The sequence below is a fragment of the Podarcis pityusensis genome (assembly GCF_964106645.2).
Source record: "Podarcis pityusensis genome assembly, chromosome: 17".
NCBI classification, from domain to species: Eukaryota; Metazoa; Chordata; class Lepidosauria; order Squamata; family Lacertidae; genus Podarcis; species Podarcis pityusensis.
This window is the reverse complement of record NC_138042.1, coordinates 14,083,586-14,107,043: the sequence shown is the minus strand read 5'-3', so window position 1 is coordinate 14,107,043 and position 23,458 is coordinate 14,083,586. Positions and strand designations below refer to the sequence as shown.

The window sequence follows — 23,458 nt, the reverse complement described above, 5'->3', positions numbered from 1 at the left end:
GTTGTTTGTGCAGTGTTGGTAATTCCTCTTGAACCTCTTTGACCTCTGTGGCGGAAGTTGTAGCAATTTCTTTAGCCTCCTCAGCAATCTGGCGTATTGAGGCCGATTCCTCTAATAATTTCTGAATAGTCTCTGTGTTAGTATTTACTTTCTGGCCCAAATTATTTATACTTGCAGTATTTTGATTGATACTTATTGTATTTTGATCAATCTTGTCACATGCCTCTGCTACTTGTTGACTTATTCTGTTTAAAGATTCATTGACCTTGGCCAAAACTTGAGCAAAGGCATCATCACTTGTCGTACCTTTTACTTTTAGTTGTGCCGATGAGGCTGTTGTTGAGGTTCCAGAAGGGCCTGAGGCCGAAGATCTCCTTTGTAATCCTTCTTCTGTGCGAATAGTCCTTCCTGACCTTGTAGTCGATGCATCCGCTTTCTCTTTACCATCTGCCATTCCTTTAGATAATGCTCAAGGTCAGTCACGTAGTTAAAATCAAACAGTGGAAATTTCCAACAAAGCAGTGTGAGAATTCCTCAAGCCAGCTACAGTTTCAATTATAACAAGTTGTAACAATTCCAAATTCCACTAGGGGGACACTGTAACAGTCATAAAAATTCTTGAATACTTTAGTTTCTTTTTTAAGCCCCTCCAGTTTATTCAGGAAGAAAACAGTCTATACAAAATATTAACTTAGGACCAGGAGATATATATTCACATAATATGTCCAGAGTTTTATTTCCTGTGCAGGACTAGCTGTCAAAATATATTGCAAGACAGTACCTCTCTTTCTTTCCTAAGTTACCTCTGGAGATCCTTTCCCAGGGAATTGAATGATGGTTTAATCCCTGCTATTCCACTTCTTTATGAAGAAATCACATCCACAATTTCCCCCCCTTTTCCCTCAGTTTAAGGAGGGAAAAGTACAGGTTAGATGGTTGGATTAAAGTCCACTATACGTGCTTTTCCAATGCTTCCGCTTTCAAGTTCAATGCTTTATTTTATCTACAAGGAAAGAGGCAGACTTCCTTTTATACCTCTTTCCGTTTTCGGCCAAATTCCAATTTGTACAGTTCCAATTAGATTATATCCTACTCACGGGTCGTTGATTTCAAGTCCGAATTTCAAGGAAAAAAGGCAGCGCTCTCCGGTCAACAGCTTGCGGCTTCACACCACGAACGAGCAGACAGCCCACAGCACAGCGCTCTCCCCCGCTCCACTTCCGAGCCCGTTGCCGGGCTTTTTACCAGGTTGGGGGGGCGCCAAATGTGCCCGCTGGGTCCCAGGCTCACAGGCTTCCCCCGCCTGTGATTTTTGAGGGTCCCCCACTGCACCGAAGTGGGATTCGACCCTTGTTTTCGTGGCGCCGATTTCCTCTAGTCGAGGAAATCCGCCATCAACCGCTGGCGCCGCCTCCGGAAGTCTTACTTTTGGGCATTCTGGGGCACCATTACATACATAGATACATACAGTGGTTTTTTTTCTTTCTTAAAAATGTTTAGGGGTACTACTCATATTGAAATACTGCCCCTTGATGAGGCCAATCTTAGATTCAGAAAAAGTTTAGGGGTATGTGTCGCCCCAGAAAAAAACCACTGGATACATACATAATTTTATTTGCAGGCTTCCTTTCCACACGTCAAACCATGCTCAAGGTGGCTTACAACATGAAAAAATATATAACTGCAACTTAACAAAAGTATTCATAAACAATAAATAAAGAATATACAGTGGTACCTCGGGTTAAGTACTCAATTCGTTCCGGAGGTCCGTACTTAACCTGAAGCTGTTCTTAACCTGAAGCACTACTTTAGCTAATGGGACCTCCTCCTGCTGCTGCGCCGCCGGAGCACGATTTCTGTTCTCATCCTGAAGCAAAGTTCTTAACCTGAAACACTATTTCTGGGTTAGTGGAGTCTGTAACCTGAAGTGTATGTAACCCGTGGTACCACTTTACATCCAAACTGAACAATTTCTACATAAATCACAAGATCATGTGTGCCCACATGTGTGTGGTTGGGAGCTGTGGCTTAAAGAGTTTCTTCCGCACGTGTTTCAGATGATGACTCATGGAATGTGTTTTCAGAATAAAAGCATTTGTAATCTGGTGGAGTGAGATGTCATCATTTCTGTTTTCTGCTTGTCAGTTTTGGTTTCCATCCATATACTTGTTGACTGTGCTTAATTTCTCTCTGGTCAAATTTTAGTTTGTCAGATGCTGAGTTTGGGGAGGCCTTGTGGAATTTCCACAGCTTGAGAGAATTGATCTGCCTCAAGCAGCAAAATGTCTTCGGTCAATAAAATAATAAAAAAAACCTACTATCGCTGATGGTAGCGGAAAGGTAAAGCAAAGAATGAAATGGGAACTGCACCAGTTCAGAAGATGTTGGTTACCCCAACTGAGCATGGGAAAGTGTACCTCCTCAGCTGTAGCTCGCTTTTATTTTCAGAAAGGTAATCAATTTATACCAGCTGCCGTTCAGATGTTTCAAGCTAAGGTGTTGTCTTGTGGAGATCCCAATATGGATTCATGCATAAAATAGTGATTTGGATAAGATACATTCAAGTTTCTTGAGACATATCCTTGGGCTCCCAAATTCAATCAAGTATGAGACTATGTGTGCAGAATTCGGTATACACATGATGGAATATCGGGCATGGACTAGCACTATAAAATACAGGCTGCGTTGCTGTTTTCATTCCCACCCTTCAAGTCTGCTTTCCAAGTCTGCTTCTCCAATTTGCCCTCTGCTGCTACCAAGTTCCCTATATGGATTGGTGTCCTGCAATTAACTATTCAAACTCAAAAGCCATTCATACAAGGGTTAGTTTCATGAATGGGGGCACGTTTAGTTGGGCCCCCAAATGCTTGAGGTATGTAATTTTGGCAGGAGAGGCAACCTCTCTTGACCATCTGGTGACAATACCGTGAAGAATAGTTAAGAGATGCATTTTGCAACATTGCATAGGCTGTTCTTGTTAGTTTTCAGGTGCTAGGGGTGTGGTAAGCTAGTTCAGAGATTGTTGAATTAGTTGGTAAAGTTAATAGCCAGTGTGGTGTAGTGGTTAAGAGCAGTAGACTCATAATCTGGGGAACCGGGTTCGCGTTGCCGCTCCTCCACATGCAGCTGCTGGGTGACCTTGGGCCAGTCACGCTTCTCTGAAGTCTCTCAGCCCCACTCACCTCACAGAGTGTTTGTTGTGGGGGAGGAAGGGAGAAAAGGAGATTGTTAGCCGCTTTGAGACTCCTTTGGGTAGTGATAAAGCGGGATATCAAATGCAAACTCTTCTTCTTCTTCTTCTAATAGCTCAGAGAGCAGACCTGTGCGCAGAGCAGAACCACTGAAATTAAAGGGCACAACTAACTTCATGTTAGTGTGTTTGCGGAAAGTTTTAAGCAGCTGGAAACAACTGATTATATGTGATGTAAGTGAAAATTGATGGGTCTGTTGGGAATGATTGTTGTTTTTAGCTCTTTGCAAGTATATTTTATTTTGCTCCTTTATTGGAGTAAGGCTTTATTGTCACATTGCATCTTATTATTTTTAACTTTCTGAGACAATTCAGAAACAAATGAAGCAGAATAGGAAACAGCAGCTGTTTCACTTTCTGGAGAAGGTCCTACAGATTCATCCAGCTGCTTTCATTGCACCACTGATTGCAAGTTGAGCTGAAGGAAAAGAAATAATTAACATTCCATATTTATTTTGAAATATTTATCTTTTGAAATCACTCCAATATGTGGTTTGTTGGTTTGCTTTTTTTAAAAAATAGAGCACCCAAGCTAACAGGACCAGTGGTCAGGGATGCTGGGAACTGTATTCTCAAAACATCTGGAGGGCTGAGTTTGCCTATGCCTATGACTTTTGATACCGACACCACAGAAAATTGAAGCCTATTTTTCTACACAGCTATCTGGTGATTTGATTAGAATAACTGCCTTTGTTTAGGGGTTGCAATGAGAATTATCAACATGTTGCATTTGAACTATGTATCTGGTTCAATTGTGTTTGATTTGCATTGAATTGTCCAAACAACAGCAACAACAACAACATCATAATATATAAATATAATAATTTATTAAATAATAATAATTTATTAAACAAAGGCAATAAATAAATGCATATATCAAAGTTGACCAGCAACATGACTACAATATCAAAATGGGCGATCAAAAATGGACAGTGAGGGGAAGAAGCTTACTGGGCTTTGGGAAGAAGGTGCCAGGCTTCTGACAGGACTTTGGAGCCCTGCTCCTTCCTTCCCAAAGCAGGGCAGTCTTTGCGAAGGTGAAAGACCCTGTTGGAGCATGCTCTCAATGCAGCATGAGAGCAGTGAGAGATACTGGGGAAAGTGTTTCAGAGAAACTTCAGACTTGACAATTTCTTCCCTATTTCTCCAATTCCATTCTTCTCATTCTATGTTAGGCTTCAATGTGGGGCTGAATATTTCAAAATTCCGTCTCATCGTTTTCTGTTAGTTTCATGGATACAGTTAGTAACAGATGACGTAGAGCAGGAAACAGCAGCTGTTGGGCTTTCTAGCAATGTTTCGCTGTGGCAATGGAGGGAAAGTGGAATCTTCTGGTCACGATCTTTGGCTTGCTGTTTCCTTCTGCTATTTTTGTTGCCTCACCAATGGCAGGTTAAGCTGAAAGGAAGAAGGGAAGACATTAACATTCCTCACGCGTCTGAAACGTTTCTGTGCTCAGCTGCTTATGACAAGAAGGGAACATTATAAACCGAAACCCAAGATTGAGATGATTCAGAACATTGACCCATAGTTTCCTTAAAAGGTATTGACTGGCTTTTGAAAGATACATGTGCAAAATGTGAGAGTCTAGATTAAAGATTGGTCAACCAGTTCCTCTGCAATAAATCTTCTTTTGCTAGATGTGCTCCCCTGTTGCTGGTCTTGCATGAGAACACAATGCTGTGGACCAAACAGGTGGTACCTCCATGATGCTAAGAGGAGATGGGTAGTATGTAAAAACCCACAGAATCTGCCCCACCCACATTGTGCTTTTGTGCAGAGTGTTCCCATTCACATAGCACGACCTTGCGGATTAAGTATATTTCTTGCAGCAGCAAGGAAGAAAGCCTAAATCACCAGAATTCTGAGGAAATCCACAACTTCTTCAAGAAGAATTATGAACATTTCTTAGTGGCAAGTGAGTGCAGGTTAGACATCCTGAAAAGGTTGCTGAGAAACTAGCTGTTTTTCTCACCTAGTTCTAATCAAGTCCTATGTGTTTTTTTTTAAAAAAAAGTGTACAGTACCTTCATTAGAGATCCTTTTGATGAGTTGATCTGTCAGCACAAAAGATTGCCTGATCTGGATCTGGACAGTCAACCAAGCACACCGGCTGTACTCTTTATCTTTCAGGAGATCATGGAGTATTTGGAAGTATCTTTTCACTCTCAGTCTGGTGAGCAGAGTTTTCTGACCTCTTGGAGATGTGGGGCCACTCTCCAACTCTGCACTCCAACATGTTTCCAGCTTCTGAATTTGCTGGTCCAGTTTGGTCTGGAAAGCGGTTGTGGAATTGCCATCCCAACCCATTTCAGTGTGGTTTTGTCTGAAGACGTGCAGAGTCTGTTGGAGGATCTCTTGTATAGCTGCCTTGGCATTCTCCACTTGGACTTCATTGATGTTTGTGAAGATTTCCTGATTTGTTGAGATGTCCATTTCCTCTCCTATGCATTGAATAGGAATGGTTGTTCCCATTTTGTTCTTCAGAAGGTCCAAGTTGGCCTTGTTGGCTTCATGTAGCCAGCTGTGGAACCGGTTACAGTCCAGAGATGAGATTTTGGAGACAAAAAGCATCATTAGGCCTACATGCAGCAACCATCCCTTGGTGATCATGGTGGAGATGAAGGAATGTGGTCTTTGGTAGAGTGCTGAATCTGGAAGACTGTGTCTTGAGGAAGATGTTCTGAAGTCTGTTCCATCTTTGAACCATGTATTTAAACGGCTGGGGAATGCAGTTTTCTTTTGTGCTTTCTAGTTCCTTGTTGCTTTCTACCTCTTCTGAAAATACCCTACTTTCACTTTCCAAGTACAATTTATGCAGACAGGACCAGAAATCCTGCTTTCTGTTGGGATGTCAGTATTTGGAAAACTGACTTTTATTTTCATCTATTCAGACTTAGAATTGATAACGATTTATGATGTTAATGAAAAATCAAATTTTCTTGCCTGTTGACTCTGTTCTTTTCAAATTCATTTTATCAGTTTCATCAGTTTGTATTAGAAATTGCAAACTACTTGAATTTTGTATATCATCACATTGGCTAACACATGTGGAAGAATGTGATCACACACTGCTCCCAGAAATGCTTGTTGTTGTTTAGTCGTTTAGTTGTGCCTGACTCTTCGTGACTCCATGGACCAGAGCACGCCAGGCACTCCTGTCTCCCACTGCCTCCCGCAGTTTGGTCAAACTCATCCTGGTAGCTTCGAGAACACTGTCCAACCATCTCGTCCTCTGTCGTCCCCTTCTCCTTGTGCCCTCCATCTTTCCCAACATCAGGGTCTTTTCTCATGAGGTGGCCAAAGTCTTGGAGCCTCAGCTTCAGGATCTGTCCTTCCAGTGAGCACTCAGGGCTGATTTCCTTCAGAATGGATAGGTTTGATATTCTTGCAGTCCATGGGACTCTCAAGAGTCTCCTCCAGCACCATAATTCAAAAGCATCAATTCTTTGGCGATCAGTCTTCTTTATGGTCCAGCTCACACTTCCATACATCACTAATGTTTACAGCTTACAGCTGTTAAAACATACATGAGTATCATTTGGTTCATCACTTGGCTGAAAGTGTGGACCCACTCTATTGTTTTTGTATTTGAAGTGATATGAATACCCTGTCTATGGTATTTGATCTATGGTGTCTCGTTTTTGCATCACTACAGCACCCATACCATAAGCAGTTGTTACCCTAGGCAGACATTTAAACTGCTTACAATGTATGCAAGATGGCTGGGGACTGGGCCACACTCAGTTGAGCCTTTCCATATAACTTGCATTCTTTATGGGTGTAGGGTTCTCTACATACCTTTGGAAATCCCAGAAAAGCAGAGCCTATGGCCATGATATCTGAGCCCATTGCACATACCGCTGAATTATTCGGGACTCTTTATGGATCATTATTTCTAGCCAAAACACCACCATAATCTATCAATTGCCTTCTAAGCAACCATCTCAAGGATATTTAGGCATAAGATTATACATAAATTGTTAAAAACACATGCAAAAGCAAATACATTTAAAACAAGACTAAAACCGAAACCAATGTTAATTGGGTCCTCTAATCAGAGTTCAGATTTGCTCATTAGGATTCCAGCATGACTGGGAGAAAAGCCTAGCCAGTGAAAAAGATCATACTCAAGATTGTAGTTGAAAGGTTTGAGTCAGTTTATTGATGCACCACACTTCAGTTAAGGCATATTGTTCTCTTCCTATTGAAGGTGATATTATGAAACTTGAATAAAGCAACTTATACAGTGTAATGTGCGATGAAATGCCTCAAGGAAAGTGATCAATTAATTAATAGATAATATATTTCCTTTAGAAATATTGTGTTTAAATGGCATAAGAATAGCAGAGAGAGAGAGAGAGAGAGAAATTGAACACATTCTATAATGATCAGGAACTGAATAGCAAAGGTTGAATTTGACATCAATTTCAATATTCATGGGGTTGAGCATATGCAAGATACAAACCATGGATTGAAAATAATCTATCCTTTCCACTCTTCAAGTGATTACTGAGAGAGGGAGTGAGCTACACAACATTTAGGGCACTGGGTTCTGTACAACCCTAGTTCTGAGTGTACTATAATGTGCCCCATTTATTTTGCCTCAATCAACAAAAACTAGAAGACACCAGACATAAACAGAGAGAGTCCAAAATGGCAGCTACAAGTCAAGGGTCAAACTAAACATTAGCTACCCATCTGTGCCTTGAAGTGCAGGGTGCCATCGTAAAATACAAATTGCACGCATGGATCCCCCTTCTCCAGATCACAACCAGTGGTTGGGGGTTGTAACAATTCTCTTTATGACAGAATCCTAATCATTTTCACATCATGAGACATTTCAAGTCTATCAATTTGATGCACTAGATACTGACAGTGTAAAGGTCCAAGAAGAATGTAGTTCACCTTAATTTAAGTTCGGTTTCAACAACAAAACACCTGTTTTCCAAATCTTCAAGATCACTTTTGGTCCTGTGTGATTTGAAAATTCAAAGGGAAGGAAAAAACCTGAAACTAGAGTATTTTCAAAAGGAGGAAGCCCATCCCCACCAAAACTGAAAATGACAAAAGAAAACTTCAGCCACGGAGCATTTAAATACAGGGACATGGCTCAAAGATGGAACAGACTCCAGAGCATCTCCCTCAAAACGAAATCCCTCAGCACTCCAGCAAGGACCACGTTCCTTCATCTCCACCATGATCTCAAAGGGGTGGCTTCTCTGTTCTGGCCTAGTGATGATGCTCTGCTTCACTGAAATCTCCTCTCAGGACTGCAGCCAACTTCGCAGCTGGCTAAATAAAGATAACTTGAAGCTTCTCAACAGCAAGATGGGCTCCACAATTCCCCTACAATGCATCGGCCATGTGGCCAATTTCTCCAACAACGAAGGAATCCACAGCCACGAAATCCAGGGGGAGGATGCCAAAGCAGCCACACAAGAAATCCTCCAGCAGACCCTCCACATCTTCCGGCAAAACCACAGCGAAATGGACTGGGGTGAGACTTCCATAGCTGGTTTCCAGGCTGGTCTGCACCAGGACATTGAGAAGCTGGGACGGTGCTTGGGTGCAGAGAAGGGCAACAGCATCCGACAGCGGGTGAAAAGCTACTTCAGAAGAATCAACGACTACCTGAAAGATGACGGGTACAGCCTGTGTGCCTGGGAGATTGTCCAGATGGAAGTCCGGCAATGTTTTCTGCTGATCGACCAACTCCTCAAAAGGACGGGAAATGGAGGCACTTTCACAAAATACTTTACTATATTTAGGAACAAATATGAGAATTTGTAGATTTCAGAGTTATGCCCAGGAGTATCCATCGCTACTGGGATTGGTGGGAATTGTAGTTTTCCAAGGCTTCCTGTTAAATGAATGAGGCATTCAACAATACAATTCCCGTGCATCCAAGTAATGATTCCCCTCACATTCAGGAGCATGTAGAACGAGGACCTCTTCTCTTCCTGGTCACGTTCTCCCCACTGCTTGAGTTGTGCCCCGCTTTGCAGGGCTTTCTCTGTTAATTTCTTGAAAACATTTATTCCACCCAGAATAGGTTGTTTTGCTGGTTTGAAATACATTTGGTTGGAAAAGGGCACCCCTGGCTTTTTGAATCAGAGAGCATGGGAAAAGAAAGTTTTATTACGAGTTGCTAGGACAGAACATTCAATGTTGCTGAGTGACAGATATCATCCATAGGACAGCTTAGCTCAAAATCTTCATGTAACGTTTGATCTGGTCTTGCGTAAAGGTATGCAGTACAATCCTGATGCATTGCATCCATTTCTGTTAGGCGCAATTCAATATCCAGTCTTAATACTATCTAAATAAAGTTAGAGAGTTGCATCAATTTCATAGGGACCAGAGGAATATTTTCTCCTTTAAATTGTCATCAGGATCAGTCATTAAAGGCTTTGCAGAGCATCATCATTCTGTTTTCTGAATGTTCTGAGAAATTAGTATTCAAAAATCTAGTTTCTTGTGGTTCCATATTTTAAATAAAGGCTTTTAAAGGGAAAGTATCACAAACTGAATAGGGGATGTTCAATTAATCACTTCTCTGCTTTGTTCCAGCTTAACCTGCCATCAGTGATGCAATGAAAGCAGCCGAATGAAACTGCAACTTGAAGACGGCATCCAAATATTTCAGCTTTCACTCTCTTTCATCATCAACGCATTCCTGAAAAGCAAAAGAGCTGCTTCCTGTTCCTCTTCGTCATCTCTTCAGCACTGTTTCACTACTTCTACAATGTGGTTTTTAAATATGCAGGGCTACTATGAAGCCTTGCAGAGTAGATAAGGGTTAAAAAGTAGGAGAAAGGCCCAGAAATTGTGCAGCTGGAAGAGTCTCTGACACCGTCTCTCCTCGTATTGCAGATCTTCTCAAGTATCATTAGATGGATGCATCAATTCCTTCAAGTCATCTTTGCCCATTTCCCACTGGCCACCTCCTATCCTGCTCTGGAGGTGGATTTGAGATTGGAGAGTGGGGCACAGGAAGAGGAAATGTGTGAAAATCACTTTCCAGACCCCCTCTAAGAGTTGGAGTTTCCATCAGCAGAACGCGGCTCACAGTCTAGGAAACAATTCCATAATTTGACAGACCTTGTAACAGCAAAAAGTCCACGATTTGTTATTGGGGAAGGCTGCATGTGATGACAGAGTTTCCAAATCTGAGGGGGGAGAAAAGAATAGCATTAAGCTGCAACATTCCAACTCACATTATTACTTTGAAAGTCTACAAATGGATGCTAGTTTTAAAATTATTTCATATCTTACAATGCTGTGAAAATGATATTTATATTTTAGAAGGGTTACTTTTAATTTTTATTTATTATTTTTATTAGTGCCATCATTTAATGTTATTTATTGTATACTTTGGCTGACCATTGTTGTTGTTGTTTATTATTATTATTATTATTATTATTATTATTATTACCATTCATTTATTTGTTTATGTTTATTACAAATGTTTTTATTAAAGACTGCAACTCCCGTCCACATGGTTTGTTTGGATGATTTGGTAAAGTATGGGAGACATTCTAACAGAGAGTTCAGCTGTGAATTATGGCAACATAAGATGTCGAATTACACAGAAGGTAGACAGAGGAAACATGACCCATTCATGAATGAGGTTTTGGGCTTCTGTAAGAAGGAAAGTCTGCACCTCCTATATCAGACATGTGGAACGTTTTTTTGAGCCCAAAGACCACATTCCATTGTGGGCAACTTTCTGGGGGCCAGGTGTTGGTGTGGGCAGGGCCAAAGGTCTTAATGAGGGAGCATGCTGTGGGGGTGTCTCATTGCGCCCCCTCAAAACTGTGCGCCTGGGGCCATGGCACCTCTGCCCCCACCCCACTATGCATCTGCTGTCCAAGGCCCTTTCAATTCTACAACTCTATGGTTATCTGATTCTATGATTCATCCCACCACAACACAACCATCAAACCAGGATATTCGCTTCCTCAAATGCTAACGAGCAGGAGACCCAAATCCAATATACCTACCAAAGGCTCCCTCTTGAAGCCAAGAACAACAGATCATCACCAGGTAAAACAAATCTGGGATTGATGGAAAAGCAAAACAGAAATTCCCCTATGATCACAGAACCAAAATGTTATCAATGGGGCACATAGTCATATGTGGTGGGAATGCCCAAAAGTTTAACAAATACAGCTTGAGATATCTCTAGAAATTTAAACATTTTAAATTAAAGACAGTATTCAGTTCTCTCCAAAATTTGATTTACTTTCGGAATTTGTGGGAATGAGTGAGAACATTAAATCCAAAGAGCTGCTTACCTTCCTGATTCTCACAGCAAGACTACCTATAACTCAACGATGTAAGTTGTTTTCTGATATCGGTATTACATATTGATGGAATAAGGTTTGGAACTTTGCTCTTCAAGAAAAAACTTAAATGGCATAGGTAAAGGTAAACGGACCCCTGACCATTAGGTCCAGTCGCGGATGACTCGGGTTGCGACGCTCATCTCGCTTTACTGGCCAAGGGAGCCAGCGTACAGCTTCCGGGTCATGTGGCCAGCATGACTAAGCTGCTTCTGGCGAACCGGACCAGTGCACGGAAATGCCGTTTACCTTCCCACTGGAGTGGTACCTATTTATCTACTTGCACTGTGTGCTTTCGAACTGCAAGCTTGGCAGGAGCTAGGACCGAACAATGGGAGCTCACCCCGTCTCGGGGATTCGAACCGCCAACCTTCTGATCAGCAAGCCCTAGGCTCTGTGGTTTAACCCACAGCGCCACCCGCGTGGATTGATGGAATAAGGTTTGGAACTTTGCTCTTCAAGAAAAAACTTACATGGCATAGCAGATCCCTAAATGGAAAGGCAAAGCCAGGTTCTTAATGGCAGCCTGGTGAGAATTTTTAGATCTCATTAAAAAACATCAAATACATCCACTTCTTCCTCCAACAGCTATGGACATCTGGGACAAGTAACTTGTTCTATACTTACCTCAGCCAGAAAGAAACACAGCCATAAACTTCCCTCATATTTGACCCTCAACTTCTTACATGTCAGCTTCATCATACTGATTATCAACAACGGTCATTACCCTATGCCTTACAATGTTTTTTTCTGTTAATGTATTTAGAAAATATTTGTTCTGAAACTCCCAATAAAAATACAAAAAAGAGAGCCAAATGCTAACTGTTCTTCAGAATTTCAAATTTAATGATACAAAGCCATGATGGACAATTGCACCGTAGAACTGTTACAGAGACTTTAGGCTATCCCAGGTTGTAAAGACTACAGAGAGAAAGTGGGCAGTCACAAAGAGTTGTTTCCTAGTTCTGCGAGTTGTTTCCTAGTTCTGCTGGATCTCTCAGCGGCCTTAACATCCTTCTGGACCGTCTTGAGGGGCTGGGAGCTGGGGGCACGGTTATACAGTGGTTTCGCTCCTTCCTCCTGGGCCGTGTTCAGAAAGTGGTGGTGGGGGATGAGTGTTCAGACCCCTGGGCCCTCACTTGTGGGGTGCCTCAGGGTTCTGTCCTCTCCCCCATGCTTTTTAACATCTATATGAAGCCGCTGGGAGAGATCATCAGGGGGTTTGGACTGGGTGTCCATCAATATGCAGATGATACCCAGCTCTACCTCTCTTTCAAATCAGAACCAGTGAAGGCGGTGAAGGTCCTGTGTGAGTGCCTGGAGGCGGTTGGAGGATGGATGACGGCTAATGGATTGAAGTTGAATCCTGACAAGACAGAAGTACTGTTTTTGGGGGACAGGGGGCGGGCTGGTGTGGAGGACTCCCTGGTCCTGAATGGGGTAACTGTGCCCCTGAAGGACCAGGTGCACAGCCTGGGAGTCATTTTGGACTCACAGCTGTCCATGGAGGCGCAGGTCAATTCTGTATCCAGGGCAGCTGTCTACCAACTCCACCTGGTACGCAGGCTGAGACCCTACCTGCCCGCGGACTGTCTCACCAGAGTGGTGCATGCTCTAGTTATCTCCCGCTTGGAGTACTGCAATGCGCTCTACTTGGGGCTACCTTTGAAGGTGACTCGGAAACTACAACTAATCCAGAATGCAGCAGCTAAACTGGTGACTGGGGCGGCTGCCCAGACCACATAACACCGGTCTTGAAAGACCTACATTGGCTCCCAGTACGTTTCCGAGCACAATTCAACCAGTGCAATTTTCAAGTGTACAATTTGACCTCCCTGCTGCCCTGATCAATAGTCCAGCTGCTTCATTTTGCAGTAACTACAGTTTCTGATGCCTCTTCAAAGAGGCAAGGCACAACCATCCAATCTGGAGTTTGCCAGAGCACAGACGGAACCAGAGCCTTGATCACAACTGGATGACAGAATGTAGATCATCCTGTTCCATGAAGGGCCATGGCTGGCAGGGTCTTGGCCAGTGAGATCACTAGAGCCCCAAGTAGCAATGCTGTATCAGAGAACACCCTTACACTTTGGACGAAATCCAGGGGGAGGATGCCAAAGCAGCCACACAAGAAATCCTCCAGCAGACCCTCCACATCTTACGGCAAAACCACAGCGAAATGGACTGGGGTGAGACTTCCATAGCTGGTTTCCAGGCTGGTCTGCACCAGGACATTGAGAAGCTGGGACGGTGCTTGGGTGCAGAGAAGGGCAACAGCATCCGACAGCGGGTGAAAAGCTACTTCAGAAGAATCAACGACTACCTGAAAGATGACGGGTACAGCCTGTGTGCCTGGGAGATTGTCCAGATGGAAGTCCGGCAATGTTTTCTGCTGATCGACCAACTCCTCAAAAGGATGGGAAATGCAGGTACTTGTATGCTTTTAAAAATAATGTTTGTATTTAGAACTAAAGAAATAGGAATTCCAGGGCAGCCGCTCAGTTTAGCAGATACTACTTGCTGCAAACAGAGAAGACTAAGGTTCCAACTAGTTCCCAGTTAACTGAGGAGGAAACCACACCCAGAGAAGAGAGGTGTGTCTCTTAAAAAGAAAGGCCACGTCTCCTACTGGGAAAGCATTTCAAACTGGATAATTAATCTATTCTCTTCTTCATTCCAGCTTAACCTCCAGTCAGTGCTGCAACGGAAAAAATGGGATGAAACAACAGAATGGAATTGTGGCTTGAAGAGGGCATCCCAGTTACTCAGCTTTCATTAGATTCCTCCAGCAACGCATTCCTGGAAAGCAAAACAGCTGCTTCCTGTTCTTCTGCACCTGCTACTGCTTGCCAGATGCAAAGTGGTGTCTCTAGGACGGAAGTCTGTGTTTTCCTCGGTATCAAGAGAGTTTCTCTTCGTGCAGAAAAAGCACTCCGTTCCTCCAGCAATGTGTTTCTCAAAAGCTAAACAGCTGCTTCCTTTTCTGTTTCATTTGCCGCTACATTGTTTTGTTAAGTTAAAGCTAGTGAAGTGTGATTTTGAAATGTGGAAATGCTACAGGGAAGCCTTACGCGGAAGATAAAGGTTCAAAAGGGAAAAAAGAATGACTTCAAAATTTGTGCAACAAGAAGATTATCCTGTACTGTTTTTCCACCCTCCGCAATCTTCTCTTGTACTGCCAGAGGGATATACTTTATATTTCATTAGATTGATTTTCCCTTGCAATTTGTTCTAGGTGGTATTCTCTGTTCACACGGGGCGCTAGGACAGGCATGGCCAATGCTACAAAAAGACCAAAGATTTGCCCCAGAATCTTCACAAACATGATGAGCTTCTAAGGCAGAGGTATAGGTGTTCCTTGACAGAATATTAATTTTATAAAAATCACTGATCCTTATTCTTAAACATCTGTGTTTGGAAGGGCTAGTGAACCAGCGGAGGCTGCCAATCACAGAAACTGGTCAAAAGAGATTGGGGGGGGGGGAGCACAGGAAACTACACAGTGATGGGGGGAAATTGGGGGGGGGGTTATAACATTTTACCCCTTCCTTAAATGAGAGTTTCCATGCAACAACACCACTCGTGGAATCTCCAATGTACCCATAATTTAACGCATTCTACAAAAGCAATAAGTTCCTGATTAGGTTGGAAAGGCTACATACAAGCACAGATTTTCCAAACCTAGGACAAAATTCGTAGTACGGTAATAATTTATTTGCTAAAGGAACGCTGTGATTTATGCAGGTCAAGCAGTCAGAGATGCAAACATCTTAAGTGGGCCAATTCTTCTTCTAAGAAGGGTGCCAAATGAAATGCACTATAGACGTACGTGATTTCTGTTATTTGAAAAAATATTTATTTTATTTATATTACGCGTGTGCTACTTTTATATTTATTTATTATTCATCCGGCTACGTCACGTCTTTTATTGTATCTTTTCTTCACTGACTGGAAATATCAAATGTTCTTCCTATTAAAAGCTGCAACGTGGGTCAATGGAATGATTTTGCGTGTTTGAAGGGCATGACGTGTGGGAGCCACGAGAGTTTGGCTGCACATGATGGGGACCTCATATGTCACGTTGCACGGAAGATGGGCAGAGGAAGCATGACTGATCTGTAGGTGAGGCTTGGTGCTTCCATTGTGTAAGGTCTAAGGAGAAAACTCTGTGCCTCCCTCAACAGTGAGGTGGGTGACCTGGTAATGAAGGCGCACCTTGCACAAATTCCTTTCAGATTCTTGTTTTAAGCATTACAGAGGCAAGACAATATCCTTGTTCTTTGTCTCCTTTTCCCCATGTTTGTAGCCATTCACAGTACAGTGGTACCTCGGGTTACATAAGCTTCAGGTTACACACTCCACTAACCCAGAAATAGTGCTTCAGGTTAAGAACTTTGCTTCAGGATAAGAACAGAAATCGGGCTCCGGCGGCGCGGCGGCAGCAGCAGGAGGCCCCATTAGCTAAAGTGGTGCTTCAGGTTAAGAACAGTTTCAGGTTAAGAACGGACCTCCGAAACGAATTAAGTACTTAACCCGAGGTACCACTGTACACATAAAATGGATAAGGCTGCAATCTCAGTCCCATATACCCAGGAGTAAGCCCAATAGAATTCAGTAAGACTTATTTGTAAGTGGACATGGTTAGGATTCCTGCTGCAGTCTTTTAAAATATCTTTTAAAACAGATTGATATTATTTTTAAAACTACTACAGATAAATTGGGGGGGGGTGATTTTATCATGAAGTTAAAATAACAATCCAGTAAGAAACATGGGACGCGGGTGGCACTGTGGGTTAAACCACAGAGCCTAGGACTTGTCGATCAGAAGGTCAGCTGTTCGAATCCCTACGACGGGGTGAGCTCCCATTGCTTGGTCCCTGCTCCTGCCCACCTAGCAGTTCGAAAGCACGTCAAAGTGCTAGTAGATAAATACCTCCGGCGGGAAGGTAAACGGCGTTTCCGTGCGCTGCTCTGGTTCTGCTGCTGGCCACATGACCCGGAAGCTGTACGCCAGCTCCCTTGGCCAATAAAGTGAGATGAGCGCCACAACTCCAGAGTCGGTCACGACTGGACCTAATGGTCAGGGGTCCCTTCACCTTTACCTTTTACTACAGATAAATTGGGGGGGGGGGGGTAAAACAGGATGAATGTGTCATTTTCTTTAATTTTCAAGATTTTATCATAAGTTAAAATAACAATCCAGTAAGAAACATGAAATAAAATGGAGAAGAAGAGAAACAGAGACAAAACACTATTTTAAACAGCCAAGGCTGGGGTGCTGAGGGTTGCTACGGAACCCCTGTTTCTCTCAGAGAACTACAGAACTACAGAATTGACCAATCCATCCCTCTTCACAGAGATCTCTGGGAATTGCAGTTCTGTGAAGGGAATTGGGAGGGGGTGTCTCCTAACAACTCCTAACAACTCCTAACAACTAGCACCCCTGACAAACTACAGCTCCCAGAATTATTTGGAGGGGAAATCATGACATTTTGAAGCAGTAGTTTGGGACTTTATATGTATGAGGTGTCAGAGAGAGAGGAGGAGACCTACGTGGGGAGGACATAAACTTCCATTAAAATTGTATGTGATGATTTCATTTATAATGCAAATTTAGTAGGGGGAAAACGTTGACCAGGTGGTCTGTGTGCTTGAAGGAAAAATCCATCAGCCCCTGCTCTTAAGAGCTTTTGACCTTTAAAGCAGACAGCCCTTCAAATATAGACTGTGCCTTTAAAACAGAGGAATATGACCCCCACAACAGGAAAAAGTTCCTCATCCCTCTTTGACAGTAATGCCACACCATGAGGATTTTCCGCAATAAATGACGCAGTGCCTGTTTCCGCCACCAGATGGCTGCACCCCTACATCCCCACCCACCCCAAAAGTTATGCTTAAAGTTTTATAGGCTGGAGGGAGAAAGCAGGGCTCCGCTTGCTTCATGGAGTCCTCCGGGATCCTGGCGCAGAAACTTCGCGCCCCTTTCTAAGCCCGGGGTTTCTGGCCCCGTCTTCAGACGACCAGGTGTGAGAGATGGGAAGCGAGTCGACAGCCCACCTTCAGCCCAGGTGATCCCGGATGCGGCAGGAGCTCGTCTGAACGCCTCCAAAAGAAGAAGAAGAAGAAAGAACACAAACCCAGGAGGACTGGACAAAAATCAGGAGGATGTAATAGTATCTCGCACATTTAAAATAAAAAAAAATCCTCCCAGTAGCACCTTAGTGACCAACTAAGGTTGCTATTGGTGTGAGCGTTCGTGTGCATACACGCTTCTTCAGATACCATGCACACGAAAGCTTATACCCAGAACAAACTTAGTTGGTCTCTAAGGTGCTACTGGAAGGAATTTTTTTACCGTATTTTGTTTTGACTACGGCAGACCAACACGGCTACCTACATGTAACTCGCACATTTAAAAAAGCGGGCGGGGAGAGGACTTAAAGCGAAGGGGGCGTGGCCAGGAAAGAGCCATTTAAAAAAAAAAAAAAGGTTTCCCAGTTATCCCGGCCTGTTGCTAGGGGACTTACTTCCATCCAAATCCAAATTCCACCAGATGCAGCAGCGTCGGCTCAACATCGCTGGGGCGAGAGGTCGTTGCGCCCCAGGCGCATCTCCGGGTTGCTGAGGCTCCGTGGATGATTCTGCTACATGGATGCTGGCTGCTGAAGGGACTCCTCCGGGTAGACTGTTCTGATGCAGGTAATACTCTGCATTTTATTTTTCCATATTTCCCCCTTCCCTTTTAATTCTCTTAACCATGTTAACTTAGATAGCCGTCCACCCATTTCTCCCAATCTCCTCGACTTATTGCGCGTTAGTCCTTGGGTGGAGCAGACATCCCGCGCACCAAGGGTTTCTTAAAAGAGGACCGCAGCGTCCAGATCCGTTTATAATTCCTGGGCAGAGCTTTCCTCTTCCCTACGGAGACAGTGAAAGGTACACACGTTTAAAGCACACACACAATCCCCGGAACTCTAGATTATTAAGGGAGCTGGGAATTGTAGCTCTGTGAATTCTCTGAGCTGAGCTGTGCTTTAAAAGAGTATGATGAATTCCCTCATGTTTAAGAAAGACTCAGTATCCAGTGAGTTCTTGAGCCTGGCATGGGGGAGTGACGCACCCCTTCTTGTCCTTCACTTCAGCAAAATGCCTTGGATTGGTCCTGGTTCTGACACCCTTTATATTTTGCTTTCTCTGCTCCTTGATCAGAAGGGCTGCTGAAACAGGACAGACCACCCAATTCTTGTACAGTGGTATCTCGGGTTAAGTACTTAATTCACTCCAGAGGTCCGTTCTTAACCTGAAACTGTTCTTAACCTGAAGCACCACTTTAGCTAATGGAGCCTCCTGCTGCCGCTGCGCCACCGGAGCCTGATTTCTGTTCTTATCCTAAAGCAAAGTTCTTAATCTGAAGCACTATTTCTGGGTTACTGGAGTGTGCAAGCTGAAGCATATGTAACTTGAAGCGTATGTAACCTGAGGTACCGCTGTATTATTATTTTTTGCATCTGCTAAAACCTTTTCATTAGGCAAGCCTACCTAGACATGCACACCCTGCATGTATTTTGACATGTAATTATATATTGTAATGTGTGATTTTTTTAAGCTGCTGCTTTTATATTTCTGAAAAAAAATTAGATCAACTTGTGTTTTAACCTGCTTTTGTCTGCATCTGTCTTGTTTGTTTTTATTTTGTGTAAACTACTTACACGATTAAGTGCTATCTAGGTAAGGTAAAGGGACCCCTGACTGCTAGGTCCAGTTGTGGATGACTCTGGAATTGTGGCGCTCATCTCACTTTACTGGCTGAGGGAGCCGGCTTACAGCTTCCAAGTCATGTGGCCAGCATGACTAAGCCGCTTCTGGTGAACCAGAGCAGTGCACGGAAACGCTGTTTACCTTCCCACTATCTACTTGCACTTTGACGTGCTTCCAAACTGCTAGGTTGGCAGGAGCGGGGACTGAGCAACGGGAGCTCACCCCGTCTCGGGGATTCGAACTGCCGACCTTCATGATCAGCAAACCCTAGGCTCTGTGGTTTAACCCACAGCGCCACCCGCGCCCCTAAGTGCTATCTAAATCCTGTTAAATAAAGGCCAGAGGTCTGAATTGAACACTTGCAGTGTGGCAGATGAGTGTGGTTTGGGAAAAGCAGGCCTGTGGGACAATTGGGGATCTATTTAGACCTGCGGACTAGAGCGCTCCCACTGCTGCTCTAGGGTTGCAGCTGCTGGAATCTCTTCAGGTAGCATTCATTCAGCTCAAGGTGCCAGGTGAGATTTCCCTTTTTGATGTAGCACTAGATTCGCTTGCTTGCACTATAAGGCAACCAGTGGGTATTCGCTGAATTAATTGAAGCCTTTATTGTGTGCTGATGGTGCAAAGTTTATTTTCTAAACCTGAATCTTCTCTTCACGATGCAGACAGAAAACTGTCATGCTTTTCTGGGTGCAGAAAACACTGGCAAAGTCGCAGGAAGAGTGGATTAAATTTAATGATTATATAGTTAAATATGTTAAGTTAAGTTAAATTAACTGAAAACAGCTTGCAGATACTTAATTGGCTTCGGATTTTATTTATGTTAAGTGATGAATTAATATGTTTAATTTCATAATGTGAAGATCTAAGGATGTTAATGTTTAAGTTAAATTTTATAAGAACTGTGATTTGGAAAACCGTTAAAAGGACATGCAATGAAAGTCAACCAAGGGGAAGCGAGGAAGTCACTTAACAATGTTAATAAGAGCAATTTTCAATAAAGCTATGATTTACCGTATTTTTCGCTCTATAAGACGCACCAGACCACAGGACGCACCTAGTTTTTGGAGGAGGAAAACAAGAAGAAAAAAAATCTGAATCTCGGAAGCCAGAACAGCAAGAAGAATCGCTGCTCAGTGAAAGCAGCAGTCCCTCTTGCTGTTCTGGCTCCTGTGATAGCTGCGCAGCCTGCATTCACTCCATAAGACGCACACACATTTCCCCTTACTTTTTAGGAGGGAAAAAGTGAGTCTTATAGAGCAAAAAATACGGTATGTTTGTTTGTCTTATGTGTTTGTTTATAATGTTGTGAAAACCAAAATAATTTTGGGGGGGGAAAAAACACTGGCAAAGTCAGAAGTTTTATTAACTGAAACACCTTCTCTATATTACATCAAGGGGCTTCACATATTGCTGTTCTCTCCCATGCATTCATTGAACACGGGGGCGGGGGGTGCCCACCCACTCACTATATTCATTCATTTGGTATTAGAGTTAAAGGGGGCTTGAATATGTGCAGCTGCATAGGGATGATGATGATGATGACGGTGACAATGATTATATTTCCATGCCTACGAGGCGGGTGGCACTGTGGTCTAAAGCACTGAGCCTCTTGGGCTTGCTGATCAGGAGGTCGGCGGTTCGAATCCCCGCAACGGGGTGAGCTCCCGTTGCTCTGTCCCAGTTCCTGCCAACCTAGCAGTTCAAAAGCATGCCAGTGCAAGCAGATAAACAGGTATCGCTGCAGCGGGAAGGTAAATGGCATTTCCATGTGCTCTGGTTTCTGTCACGGTGTTCCGTTGCACCAGAAGCTGCTTAGTCATGCTGGCCACATGACCCAGAAAACTGTCTGTGGACAAACACTTTCCCTTGGCCTGAAAGTGAGATGAGCGCCGCAACCCCATAGTCACCTTTGACTGGACTTAACTGCCCAGGGACCCTTTACCTTTTTTTTAACCTTTATTTCTATGGCACCCATCTGACCTATTTGCCGTAGCAACTCTGGGTGGCTTCCAACAAATTAAAACACAGCAAGGCATCAACCATTAAAAGCTTCCCTGAACAGGGATGCCTTCAGATGTCATCTAAAAGTTAGATAGTTGTCTATAATATTACATAGTAATACATAGGGTGCACCTGCCTGATTGGGAACTAATTGCCAATTAGTTGCTAATTGCTGAACTAATTTTTGGATTCTGTGATTCAAAAAAACTTTATATCCCCCTTCTCCTTACCAGTTTCTCCTCCCTGCCCACCATTTTGCTACTTTCCCTCATGAAATGTTCCAATGGAAAGCCACAGAATGAAAGTGAAGCCGGATGTGTTCTTCAGCTTTGAGGCTAATGCATAAAGATGACCAGCTGTGGGGAAATTCAGAAATGACGTGTGAAAAATAAGTAGAGAAATCTAAATGAGGAAATGTAATGTAAATTAATAGGCACACACCCCTAGCTCAGTAATGCATCACTCTGTGATACTTCTTTGCCACATTTTACTCCGAGTAAATGATCTGAGGGATCATTCAGTGTGCAACTTAAGGGTTTAATTCTGCTAGTGTTTATGTCAACTTGCCAAGAGGGTAATAGGAGGAGTTGCTTCACCACCAGTCAGAGAGCAACATGCTATTTGCTGAGGTAGCACATGTTCTGATTGGCTGTGTAGTTCTAAGGGAGTTTTCCTCCGTATGTTTTGGTTTTATATCTTGCCGCTTGGTTTTATATCTTGCCGCTACGCACAGGGCCTGAAAGAAAGACAAAACCTCTTAGTCTGTTTCTCTTCAAATCATGCCCTGCTTTGTTCAATTTTGTCCGTAAAATGGTATCTCTGGACTCCATCTGTGTTATTTAAGCAACTTTGCTAACAAAAGCTCCGTTCCCTTGCTTTACCTTCCTGCAAATAGAAACTGTAACTTCAGAAACATCCGTTTGCCAAAGGCTGGCACTGAGCAACACAGACATCTTTGTTAGACTGTCTTTTTTCTGCTACAAAAGTGGGCAGCTTTGGGTTCTCACCTACCCCCACACCAGGAGAAGCCTATATTCTAGGAGTATATAATAATGGCATCACATCCCTGAAACTCAATCTGTTTTTTATTTTTTTAAAAATCTACTCTATTAAATATTAAATCAGGAAGACCTTTGTGCCATTTAAAGGTCTTAACATTCCCCACACCTACCCACCTTACCTCTCCTGGAAGCAATTAACAAATGACAAAGTTGAGCCAAATCAATACTAAAGCCTTTCGTAAATGACTTGAAATCAGATAGGAGAGATAGGTGCCTAACCTGGGCCAGAGAGCAATGAGGTTGCTGAAGATATAATAGCATGTCATTGGCACAGTTCTAGAAGCTATGAGGACAGGTGTCTCGTTACCTCAAAGGGCCCCAATCTGTGCAAATCACCACTATGGAAAGTACATTTAGACTACAGTTTTGGACTACTGCAATGCGCTCCACGTGGGGCTACCTTTGAAGGTAACCTGGAAACTACAACTAATCCAGAATACGACAGCTAGAGTGGTGACTGGGAGCGGCCGCTGAGACCATATAACACTGGTCCTGAAAGATCTACGTTGGCTCCCAGGACATTTCTGGGCACAATTCAAAGTGTTGGTGCTGACCTTGAAAGCCCTAAATGACCTTGGCTCAGTAGACCTGAAGGAGCATCTCCACCCCCAGCATCCAGCCTGGACACTGAGGTCCAGCTCCGAGGGCCTTCTGGCGGTTCCCTCCCTGCAAGAAATGAGGTTACAGGGAACTAGGCAGAGGGCCTTCTCGGTAGTGGCACCTGCCCTGTGGAATGTCCTCCCTTCAGAAGTCAAGGAAATAAACATCTGGCTTTTAGAAGACATCTGAAGGCAGCCCTGTATAGGGAAGTTTTTAATGTTTGATGATGTTTTTAATATTCTGTTGGGAGCCGCCCAGAATGGCTGGGGAAACCCAGCCAGATGGGCGAGGTATAGATTACTACTACTACTACTACTACAGTTTTATAAGAAATTATTTTGCGCACCATTAGAGGCCTCAGATCCTGCCCAGGGTGAGAGCCTGTTGGTGAAACCTGCCCCCTGGGTGAGAGTGTGAGGTGAGTTTGTGTACCCTTG

At 43.4% G+C, this 23,458-nt stretch overlaps 1 protein-coding gene across 2 annotated transcripts; it reads right to left on the bottom strand.

Annotated features, from left to right (window-relative positions):
* Positions 1 to 4,154: 4,154 nt before the first annotated feature.
* On the bottom strand, positions 4,155 to 10,482 carry LOC308466776 (interferon alpha-1-like). 2 transcript variants are annotated; one of them, XR_013980936.1, is made up of 2 exons: positions 10,355 to 10,482; positions 4,155 to 4,648 (listed from the first exon to the last, which is right to left on the bottom strand). XR_013980936.1 is itself a non-coding variant. In XM_080987967.1 (2 exons), exons 1-2 carry the CDS (start codon positions 5,861 to 5,863, stop codon positions 4,644 to 4,646), a joined length of 591 nt encoding a protein of 196 aa, XP_080844093.1. In that variant the 5' UTR covers positions 5,864 to 6,177; the 3' UTR covers positions 4,155 to 4,643. The 2 variants fall into 2 exon arrangements, 1 of the variants encoding a protein (XP_080844093.1); XM_080987967.1 differs by lacking the exon at positions 10,355 to 10,482 and adding an exon at positions 5,278 to 6,177.
* Positions 10,483 to 23,458: the final 12,976 nt, after the last annotated feature.

Excerpts from the sequence above, each read along its gene's own strand:
- LOC308466776 (XM_080987967.1), bottom strand. The coding sequence starts at position 5,863 with ATGATCACCAAGGGATGGTTGCTGCATGTAGGCCTAATGATGCTTTTT.